At 31.9% G+C, this 12564-nt stretch overlaps 1 protein-coding gene across 1 annotated transcript in view; it reads left to right on the top strand.

Annotated features, from left to right (window-relative positions):
- LOC125251477 (protein unc-13 homolog A) overlaps window positions 1–12564 on the top strand; it is an 81449-nt gene that overhangs the window by 58198 nt on the left and 10687 nt on the right. Inside the window, 6 exon segments of the mRNA XM_048164503.1 lie at window positions 2450–2593; window positions 2769–2846; window positions 3100–3177; window positions 7523–7611; window positions 8250–8399; window positions 10342–10465. Coding sequence (XP_048020460.1) covers window positions 2450–2593; window positions 2769–2846; window positions 3100–3177; window positions 7523–7611; window positions 8250–8399; window positions 10342–10465 — 663 coding nt within the window.

Genomic DNA, 12564 nt, shown 5'->3' with positions numbered 1-12564 from the left:
AGTCTTCAGTGTCACATGATCCTTCAGAAATCATTCTAATATGATGATTTGCTGCTCAAGAAACATTTATGATTATTATCAATGTTGAAAACAGCTTCATATTTTTGTGGAAACTGTGATGCATTTTATTTTTCAGGATTCTTTGATGAATAGAAAGATGAAAAGAACAGAATTTATTTGAAATAGAATCTTTTGTAACATTATTAATGTCTTTACTGTCACTTTATAACTTGCCATTCTGACTTTATATCACGAAATTATGACTTTATATCACGAAATTCTGACTTTATATCACAAAATTCTGACTTTATATCACAAAATTCTGACTTTATATCACAAAATTATGACTTTATATCACAAAATTCTGACTTTATATCACACAATTCTGACTTTATAACACGAAATTATGACTTTATATCACGAAATTATGACTTTATATCACGAAATTCTGACTTTATATCACAAAATTCTGACTTTATATCACAAAATTCTGACTTTATAACACGAAATTCTGACTTTATATCACGAAATTATGACTTTATATCACAAAATTCTGACTTTATATCACAAAATTCTGACTTTATAACACGAAATTCTGACTTTATATCACAAAATTCTGACTTTATGTCACGAAATTCTGACTTTATATCACGAAATTATGACTTTATATCACGAAATTATGACTTTATATCACGAAATTATGACTTTATATCACAAAATTATGACTTTATATCACGAAATTATGACTTTATATCACAAAATTCTGACTTTATATCACAAAATTCTGACTTTATAACACGAAATTCTGACTTTATATCACAAAATTCTGACTTTATGTCACGAAATTCTGACTTTATATCACGAAATTATGACTTTATATCACGAAATTATGACTTTATATCACGAAATTATGACTTTATATCACAAAATTATGACTTTATATCACGAAATTCTGACTTTATATCACAAAATTCTGACTTTATATCACGAAATTATGACTTTATATCACGAAATTATGACTTTATATCACGAAATTCTGACTTTATAACACGAAATTATGACTTTATATCACGAAATTATGACTTTATATCACAAAATTCTGACTTTATATCACACAATTCTGACTTTATATCACGAAATTATGACTTTATATCACGAAATTATGACTTTATAACACGAAATTATGACTTTATATCACAAAATTCTGACTTTATATCACACAATTCTGACTTTATATCACGAAATTCTGACTTTATAACACGAAATTATGACTTTATATCACGAAATTATGACTTTATATCACAAAATTCTGACTTTATAACACGAAATTATGACTTTATATCACGAAATTCTGACTTTATATCACAAAATTCTGACTTTATATCACGAAATTATGACTTTATATCACGAAATTATGACTTTATATCACGAAATTCTGACTTTATAACACGAAATTATGACTTTATATCACGAAATTATGACTTTATATCACAAAATTCTGACTTTATATCACACAATTCTGACTTTATAACACGAAATTATGACTTTATATCACGAAATTATGACTTTATATCACGAAATTCTGACTTTATAACACGAAATTATGACTTTATATCACGAAATTATGACTTTATATCACAAAATTCTGACTTTATATCACACAATTCTGACTTTATAACACGAAATTATGACTTTATATCACGAAATTATGACTTTATATCACGAAATTCTGACTTTATAACACGAAATTATGACTTTATATCACGAAATTATGACTTTATATCACAAAATTCTGACTTTATATCACACAATTCTGACTTTATAACACGAAATTATGACTTTATATCACAAAATTCTGACTTTATAACACGAAATTCTGACTTTATATCACAAAATTCTGACTTTATATCACGAAATTCTGACTTTATATCATGAAATTCTGACTTTATATCACGAAATTATGACTTTATATCACAAAATTCTGACTTTATATCACACAATTCTGACTTTATAACACGAAATTCTGACTTTATATCACAAAATTCTGACTTTATATCACAAAATTCTGACTTTATATCACGAAATTCTGACTTTATATCACGAAATTCTGACTTTATATCACGAAATTATGACTTTATATCACGAAATTATGACTTTATAACACAATTCTGACTTTATATCATGTAATTCTGACTTTATATCACGAAATTATGACTTTAAAACTCACAATTCTGACTTTATGAGGCCAAACGTATATATGAGAGTTACATTAAAGTATATTGTTTTTGTTTACCCATATAATGTTTTCAAACTATGTTGGTTAAAAATCACATGACATGCAGCTAAACAAATAAAATCTTCATGTGTGATTTCATATTTTAAAATGATTTATTTAGATTTTTTTATGATTCAGTAGCCTGATCTTTTCTCCCTTCATCTCTCCCTGCAGTTCCAGCAGACGTCGGAGCACGCGCTCTTCTCCTGTTCGGTGGTGGATGTCTTCTCTCAGCTCAACCAGAGCTTTGAGATCATCAGGAAGTTGGAATGTCCTGATCCTCAGATTGTTGGGAACTACATGAAGAGGTTTGCTAAGGTGACACGGCTTGGTCATACCTCTATTATACCCTATTATGATATTATTTTGAAAATTACCTTTTATGTAGAGCTGTTTAAATATGACACAAACTCATATTCTGAGGTAAAGCAGCTCTAAAAAGACAGTAGTGTCATGTTAGTGTATTAAAGTTCAGTGTTTTTCTTTCTTTCAGACCATTGGAAATGTTCTTCTGTCTTATGCTGACATCATTACCAAGGATTTTCCCACTCACTGCAAGAAGGAGAAAGTGGTGCGTGACATTTATGCATTTACATTTATAATATTACAAGGTTGGGACGTCTCTTGGGACGTGTATGCTAGTGAGTTATTAGATGGAGATATAGTAATTAGCAGAGACACACACATACGTCTCATTCAGCTCACACGACTTAATGAAGCTGTCACGTTTAGCACTATTCCTCACTTTCTGTTGCTGCAGGGATTTCTTTTTATAGCTTATGTGTCTGTGTGTGTTAATGTAATTTAACTTCTGTTATTTTCAGCCTTGCATCATTATTAATAACATCCAGCAGCTGCGAGTCCAGTTGGAGAAGATGTTTGAGGCCATGGGAGGGAAAGACGTGAGTTCATGCACTCATGAACACTCTAAAACATGCAGAAAGACATACTTCACACATATAAAGAAGCATGAAAGTGATCTGTTTCTATATTACAAAGATGCTTTGTGTAAAGAACAAACACAAAATCTTGCCCTCCAATGCAGCTTCCATTCAAAAGTTTGAGGTCGGTATGATTTGTTTTTGAACAAAGTCTCTTCTGCTCACCAAGGCTGCATTTATTTGATCAAAAATACAGTAAAATCAGTAATATTGTGAAATATTTTTGCAAATTGAAAGTAACTGTTTTCTATGTGAGTATATGGTAAATTGTAATTTATTCCTGTGATGCAAAGCTGAATTTTCAGCATCATTACTCCAGTCTTCAGTGTCACATGATCCTTCAGAAATCATTCTGATATGATGATTTGCTGCTCAAGAAACATTTATGATTATTATCAATGTTGAAAACAGCTTCATATTTTTGTGGAAACTGTGATGCATTTTATTTTTCAGGTTTCTTTGATGAATAGAAAGATGAAAAGCACAGAATTTATTTGAAATAGAATCTTTTGTAACATTATAAATGTCTTTACTGTCACTTTTAATTAATTTCATATGGAAGCTTGTTTCCACTACTAAATAAAAAAAATAAAAAAGGTAATTGCGACTTTTTATCTCACAATTCTGACTTTTTTTCTTGCAATTGCGAGTTTACATCTCACAATTCTGATTTCTCAGAACTGCGAGATTTAAAAAAAATTCTCGAAATCTGAGAAAAAACCTCAGTCTTTTTTCCCTTCACAATTACACATTATAGCACGCAATTGCGAGTTTATATCTCACAATATTTATATCACACAATTCTGACTTTATATCTCGCAATTCTGACTTTATAACGAAATTCTGACTTTATAACTAAATTCTGGCTTTATATCAAGCAATTCTGACTTTATATCACGCAATTCTGACTTTGTAACAAAATTCTGACTTTATAACTTGCAATTCTGACTTTATAACTAAATTCTGGCTTTATATCAAGCAATTCTGACTTTATATCACGCAATTCTGACTTTGTAACGAAATTCTGACTTTATAACTTGCAATTCTGGCTTTATAATGAAATTCTGACTTTATAACTCGCAATTCTGACTTTATAATGAAATTCTGACTTTATGGGCCCTATTTTAACGATCTAAATGCAAAGTGTAAAGCGCACGGCGCAGGTGCACTCAGGGCGTGTCCAAATCCACTTTTGCTATTTTAACGACGGAAAAACGGTCCGTGCGCCGGGGCGCATTTTTGAAATGGGTTGTCCCTATTCTCTTAATGAGTAATGGGCGTAACGTTCAATAAACCAATCAGAGTGTCATCTCCCATTCCCTTTAAGAGCGAGATGCGCTCGCGCCATGGCGGATTGCTATTTACATGGCGGAATTTGTTGGCGGAAAAGCTGAAAGCTTTTTAAGCGAAGAAACCGATCTGCTCGTGCGCGAAGTTAAAGCACGCGAGCAGATCATCTACGGGACAAGCAGGATATAACATTATATATATTATATAATTATATATTATATAACATATAACATTATAAAATACACTGACTTATTAAACACACTGAGGAGTTCAACGAGTGATGTTTTGCTGAAATTACCTGTTAAGTGGCCAGTCAATCTTTCAGTCGTCTGCGTTGGATGCAGGCTTTCAAATAGCTCCGCGCGATGAGTCAGTTAATATATATGTGTGTGTATTGGCACGATTGTTCAATTAATTAGCCAATTTCGTTCATCATTATAAGTAGTAATAGGCTGAATTGAAAATAGGTAGCCTAATTCTAATACACGCAATGACTATTCATCATTACATTTTTATATTTTTGTACACAATAATATTCTTTTACACTGTAATCCTTTTGTTTTTAATATTTGGCATGTTTGTGTGATGCGCATCCCTGTGTGTAATAAGCAAAGTCAACGCGCACTGTGGACGCGCCCAGAGGCGCAGTTTCTACCAACGCGCTCTAACAAAAAAATATTGCGCCATTGACTTTAGACTTTAGACCACGTTTGAGTTGGTCTATAGCGCAGTCTATTTTCAGCTCCTTAAAATAGCAATGCATCTGAACACACCTCTTTTTTAGACCAGCACGCCCATGGGCGCACTAACTGGCGCAAATGCATTTACTAATTTAAGGACGTGGCGCTGAACGGGAAAACGCGAACGGCGCCGGACGCAAACTAGCAAACACACTTGCGCTGCGCCTTGCGTCGCATTGCGCCGGGTGTATTATAGGCAATTCTGACTTTATAACCCTATAACTCGCAATTCTGACTTTATAACGAATTCTGATTCTGACTGACTTATAACGAAATTCTGACTTTATAACAATTTGACTTTATAACAATTCTGACTTTTATATTCTGACGAAATTCTGACTTTATAACTTGCAATTCTGACTTTATAACGAAATTCTGACTTTATAACGAAATTCTGACTTTATAACTCGCAATTCTGACTTTATAACGAAATTCTGACTTTATAACTCGCAATTCTGACTTTATAACGAAATTCTGACTTTATAATTCTGACTTTATAACAATTCTGCAATTCTGACTTTATAACGAAATTCTGACTATATAACGAAATTCTGACTTTATAACTCGCAATTCTGACTTTATAACGAAATTCTGACTTTATAACGAAATTCTGCAATTCTGACTTTATAACTCGCAATTCTGACTTTATAACGAAATTCTGACTTTATAACTCGCAATTCTGACTATATAACGAAATTCTGACTTTATAACTCGCAATTCTGACTTTATATCGAAATTCTTTATATGAAATTCTAACTTTATATCGCAATTCTCACGAATTCTGACTTTTCTCACAACTGATTTTTATAACTCTTTATAACAATTCTGACTTTATAACGAAACTCTGACTTTATATTGTGCAATTCTGACTTTATATTGTATACTTTAAACGAAATTCTGACTTTATAACTCACAATTCTGACTTTATATTATGCAATTCTGACTTTATAACGAAATTCTGACTATATAACGAAATTCTGACTTTATAACTCACAGTTCTGACTTTATATCTCACAATTCTGACTTTATTTTTCAGAATTTTTATTTCTTTTTATTTTTTATTGGCGGAGACAAGCTTCCATAATTTCATGCATCCTTACTAAATAAATGTATTAATTTTATTCAAAAAACACCCCCAACTTTTGAACAGTATTAAATAGGGTGCGTCAGGATACAATTATACCTGGTTTGATGTCATTAATGCCAAACATCATTGGTTCTGACATGCCTTTAAACTGAATGAGATAAACCAAACTGAAGTATATGAAAGTGCAAATGAGATATGAGGTATCATCTTACCTCTTATATACAGTGTAAAACACGTCACTTGCATTTCACACTCCTCTGCATCTGCATCATGTGGAAGCAATAGTGGTTTTTCATGTTGCATTTGTCAATAAATACATTAAATAAATATCAAAGTAATGCATATTACAGGTTCAGAATTCCATATTCTCTGCACCGTTTTCATTCATTGATCAAACTGCAGAGTCTCATCCCTCCAGTTCTGTGTTCATCCATAAATCGCTCTCATTTAGCAACTTTTCCATCATCCATTTATCATCCCATCCATTCTCGCCTTCTCCTCTGAGTCATCCGACAATAAAACATCCCGCTCTCCCCGTCTTTAGCACAATCTTCTGTTTTACTTCCTGTTCAACATCAGTCACACACGCGTATCAAACACATTTGCCAGACAGCTCATTATTCTTGCTTTCTCACAACATTTGCATTGACGTCATGCATCATTTATGACCGATATAATAAATGCTCCCTGATAAACAATCGCATGCATGAATATTCATGACGTAATTCATTATTCATATGTATTATGAATGTTGGCCGGCTTTAATAGTCTGTGTGATTCACAGCAAGCGCATTTTCTGGTTTCCCATTGCTCACAGAATATTCAATAAATTTACAGCTTTCTAAGATCTCTCAGCACATGCTAAAAAGATTTGCTGGATATCAGAAAGGGGCGGGGCTTCAGTGTTAAACAGATGCCATTGGCTGGAAACGAGTGATGTCATCAGAGAGGATATTATATAAGTCTTATTTCTATAGCGCTTTATACAATACAGATTGTTTCAAAGCAGCTTCATAGTGATAAACAGCAAAATGACATAGTGTCAAATCAGTAATATTTTCTGAACATTAATGGTCTTTTAAACCCCAGCTGAGCAAGCCAAAGTTTTACTACAGTTTTAAGTAAAAAAAAAGCGAATCAGACTTTGATAATTATATGAAATCAGACTCATATTTATGTTTTTTTGCAGTTAAACGTGGAGGCCAGTGACTTTCTGAAGGATCTGCAAGTCAAACTGAACAATGTGATGGACGATCTCAGCAGGATCTTTGCCGTGAGGTTGGTTTGAGTTATTGGAGTATTTATGGGTTCGATAAAATGCAAACGATCTAGAAGTAAAAATCCCATTTATGTTCTTACCAGATAATCTTTTTGTAGTATTATGTTTTTTAAATAAAAAAATAATGTTTAAAGTGCCCCTATTATGCTTTTTTTGGATATTCCTTTTCATTCAGTGTATAATAAAGCTGTGAATGTAAAAGGCCTGCAAAGTTTTAAAGTGCATATAAATGGAGTTTTTCTCTCTGAAAAGAAAGAAGCGATTCTGAACTGAAACGAGTCGTCAGTAATTCCGGTCTCACTTTCTGCTGAACCTACGTAAGTTTGAAACACATTTGCATAATGCCAGCCCATTGGCTGTCCACGAGCAGCATCTACTTTGCCCCGCCCTCAAACACTTAGAGAGACCGAATCTTCGAACGAACCGTTTCTGATACAGAGAGAAAAGAGCTGATAATGCATTGGATATTATGAAAAATAAAAGTGTTTTTTGACCTCGGATGCATGTAAACCTGTTGTAGGAGACTCCGAAACAAAATCAGGAACATTTACAATAGCATAATAGAGGCATTTTAAAATCTCTTTGTGCAATACTACATTATAAGATAATTCTCTCTAAATATCACCGCTCTCTGCAGTTTCCAGCCGCACATCGAGGACAGCGTGAGGCAGATGGGAGATATTCTGAGTCAGGTGAAAGGAGCCACCGTACCTGCCAACGGCAACGACGGCTTAGCACAGGACGCCGACAACGTCCTGCAGCCCATCATGGACTTCCTGGACAGCAAGTGAGAGAGAGACACACTCAGAAATTAATTCATGAACCTTACTTAATTTAATTGAAGTTTTTACACACAATTTAATTCAAATGTCATTCGAAGTTAAATAAGCTTGGAATAAATCAAATGAATTTACTGGAGTATGTTTAACTTAACTTTACTACATATGTCATACCAAATTTTTTATGTTAGTTAACACAAATAAATTAAGTAAACTTCAATTTTAGATATACAGTAGTGGCCAAAAGTGATGTCCGAAGGGGATATTTGTTTTTTTGACCCTACAAGTTCGATTAAACCATCAAAATATGAGGAGAGGAATATATATATAGGAATATATATTTGGCAAAAAACAACCACAACCTGCAGGTTTTATTTTACTATGCAAAAAATGCATATAAAAACAAAATGCTCACAGGAAAAAGCAAACATTGACTACAACATCATCAGTTATTAATATTTCAGTGGTGTTCTCTCTTGTTTTTGCATTTCTTTGTATGACAGTCTGGCCAAAAATTATGTTTGCACAGTTTGGCATGTTTTATTGCTTTATCATCACAAACAAAACAATCGACTCCAAGCACAACTATGCAACATGATTGCAAAATCTTTAACAATTTTTAAAAAATATCTAAATAAAGGGTGAATATGTAAATTTTCCTCGGCCGGACATCACTTTGGATCACTACTGCATTAGGTGGATTGAACACAATGAAATTAAGTTGTGACAAAACGTTCAAAAATCATGTTACTTTATCTCATTTTAATTAATTAAACTAAACAAGAGACAATAATAATTTTTTTGGAGTGCAAATATCACATGATCTCCACCGTATGGTGATGGGAAGCTATTTTGAAACTGCAGTTTTTCCAGCTATGAGCTACTCGTCTGGCAAATTTAATTAAAATGCAACTTTAAAAGGTGCATTAAAAATATTTTATATTTTATTGTTATATTTACATACATGTTAAATATCTATTTATTTGTCAATTTGAAAAGTTATCAATAAAAAATTGTCACTAGTCACAATATTTTTTTTTAATTTTAAGTAGCCGTCAGATTATGTATGCGGCTCAGAAACATTTATTTCAATCACAGTGACAGAATCAAACTTGAACAAAGACTTACTCAGAATAAACATGATAGAAATAAACAGCAGTAAATATTTCATGTGCATTAACTGAATTTTTTATGGGCGTCACTTTAAGTGGCGAGGACAGATGTTGAGTCTGACACGGCTCATGAATATTAATTAGGTTCTACACATACAATTTTAAATGTTCTTTTACTGTTTTGATAATAAATAGTCTCGTCCAGAGATCAGGCCTGTAATCTGTGTTATTTTAGTATCATTGAGATACTGCTACAGTTTTTACAGTTTTTCAGTAATTTTGTGTTTTTGTCATTTTTATATATATATTTTAAATATGTCTATATAGTTTTTATTAATTTCTATTTCAGTTTGAGTTATTTTAGTACATCAAGTTAAACTAAATGAAAATGAGAAACAAGCTGAAAGAAAGTTTACGCTTTTATACTGTTTATGTTATTTTATTTCAGTTAACGCTAAAGGTTTTAGGTTTAGTTTAGTTAACTATAATAACTTTTCCTGTAATAGAGTATTTGCTCATTCCTATAGAAACTGTTTCTGCCACAGAATAAAAAATACAAAAGGTAATTGCTTTTTTTTATATCTTGAAATGATGAGAAATAAAGTCACAGTTGCGAAAAATTGCAAAATAAATATGCAGTTACCTTTTTTATTTTTTATTCAGGAATTCTGTTTTAAATCGATCATAATTTTTGCATTTCTGTTTGGTGCCACTCACTATAGTGGCTTAGAAATTTCAGTATCTCTAAGTTAGTAATGTCTGTATTTATGCTCATAACTTGTTCTCCAGTTTGTGTTAATGATGCTGATGTTTGACGTGTCTGTGTTTCTTCCCTCAGTTTGACTCTGTTCGCTAAGATCTGTGAGAAGACGGTGCTCAAGAGAGTGCTGAAGGAACTGTGGAAGCTGGTGATGAACACCATGGAGAAAACCATCGTCCTGCCGCCACTGACCGACCAAACGGTGTGTGTTCATTACACCTAGACACACACACACAAAATAAAAAATAACATGCAAAACCGTAGTAATGTGAGGCTTTTTTATGGACATTACTGTGATGGAAATACCATGGTATACTTTGCAGTAGGTCTTAAGTTCAGTGGTATTTGTTTTATCTTTACTTTTTTCTTTACCAGTAGTTTTTATTAACTGAATACTGATTTTTAAAAGGATTTTTTATAGATTGCACTCAAGGAGAAATTTCCTTGGCAGAATGAAAAATATACTGTTATATTACTATATACTTTTCATAGATATTCCAGGCTTGATATTTCCAGGTCATCCATAGTTTATATTAAAATACCATAGTAGCAGTTTTTTTTTTACAGAAACACTGAAGATTTTTTATTTTGCTGAAAACCAAAACCAAAACTGAAAATAATAATCAAATAATTAATCAGTCAATAATTAAATAAAGTGAAGAGAGCTTTTTCTTTTCAGCATATATACAAAAATATATATTTTTATTTATTTTCATGATTTTCCGGGCATGATATTTCCAGGTTATCCATAGTTTATATCAAAATATTGTAGTAATAGTATTACAAGTGATGCATCGAAATTATTTGTTTACCAAAACTGAAATTTAAAGAAAATAAAGTTTATTTAATAATCAAATAATTAAATCAAATTAATTTAATTATCAACACTTAAATAAAAAAAACTAAGCCAAGAGAGATTTTCTTCACAGCATAAACAATCTTCTATAAAAAATTTCCATGATTTTATGCAATTTTTTATTTATTTTCATGATTTTTCCAGACCTAATATTTCCAAGATATCCGGTTTATATCAAAATACCTTAGTAATAACTTCTACAGTTTTAATTTAGCTGAAAACCAAAACAATCTTTATTTAATAATTAATTAATCAAATTAATTAAATAATCAATGCTCAAATAAAATGATCTCAAGAGGGCTTATTCTTCATAACATAAATAAAAAATTTTTTTTAAAAAATCCAAAAATGTTCATGACTTTTTTACAATTTTGATTCATTTTCTTTTCCAGGTTTATATTAAAATAATGTAATAATTGTATTACTTGTGATGCACCAACTTCTTCAACCAAAACCAAAAATAAAGTTTATTTATGAATCAATTAATTATTCAAATTAATTTAATAATCAACAACAAATAATTTAAATTGTACGTAAGGCAGTTTTATATCAACTGTTTTTGTATTACCATCTGATACGTTACCAAGCGTTATTTGAAATATCTGCATATTGAGAAGGATCTGTGATAAACACGTGGGAGGGATTTCTGCACTGTGGCTCAATGATTGAGCCCGTGTGTTGCCATGGTGACGGGTATGATCCTGATGATGATGGAAGCATGTATCATCCTGCAGATCAATACTGACTGCTCAACACCCTCCATCCATTAACTGTAATCATCAGTGTGATGCTGATTTCACAGAGAGTGTGACTGTAGCGACACAACACTTCTGTCCTGAAACATAGTGAGCTGCCTACCTAGGGATCATAGGTAAACTCCCAACACAAACGCTAGGGAGCGTAATTATGCTGCCTTCCCAAAATTTGATTTCTTACTTCGTTTTTTATTTTTACAGGGTTCGTACAAATTGCTTAAAGGGTTAGTTCACCCAAAAATGAAAACCGTAAGACCTTCGTTCATCTTCAGAACACAAATTAGGATATTTTTGATGAAATCCCAGAGGTTTTTTTAATCCCCCATACAAAGCAACGTAATTACCGTCATTCAAGGTCTAGAAAAGAACTAAAGACATCGTTAAAACAGTCATGTGACTGCAGTGGTTCAACTTTAATGTTATGAAGCGACGAGAATACTTTTTGTGCGCCAAAACAAAACAAAAATAACAACTTTATTCAGCAATTTCTTCTCTTCGCAACTTTTGTGTTCTTTGCAAGGGAATGCAAAGTTTCTCAGAGGAGTGCAAAAGTTTTTTGTGAGCCGTGAACAGTTGTTTTTTATTTACTAAGATTATAAAGAACGCTGTAACAGATGTATAACTCATTGTTAGTTAATGTTAGTTGATGCATTAATAACTGCTAACTTCTTCTCAAGTGTTACGATAAAT

The sequence above is a fragment of the Megalobrama amblycephala genome, linkage group LG17 (assembly GCF_018812025.1).
Source record: "Megalobrama amblycephala isolate DHTTF-2021 linkage group LG17, ASM1881202v1, whole genome shotgun sequence".
NCBI lineage: Eukaryota > Metazoa > Chordata > Actinopteri > Cypriniformes > Xenocyprididae > Megalobrama > Megalobrama amblycephala.
The sequence above is the reverse complement of the archived record's forward strand: the minus strand, read 5'-3'. Positions and strand labels throughout refer to the sequence as shown.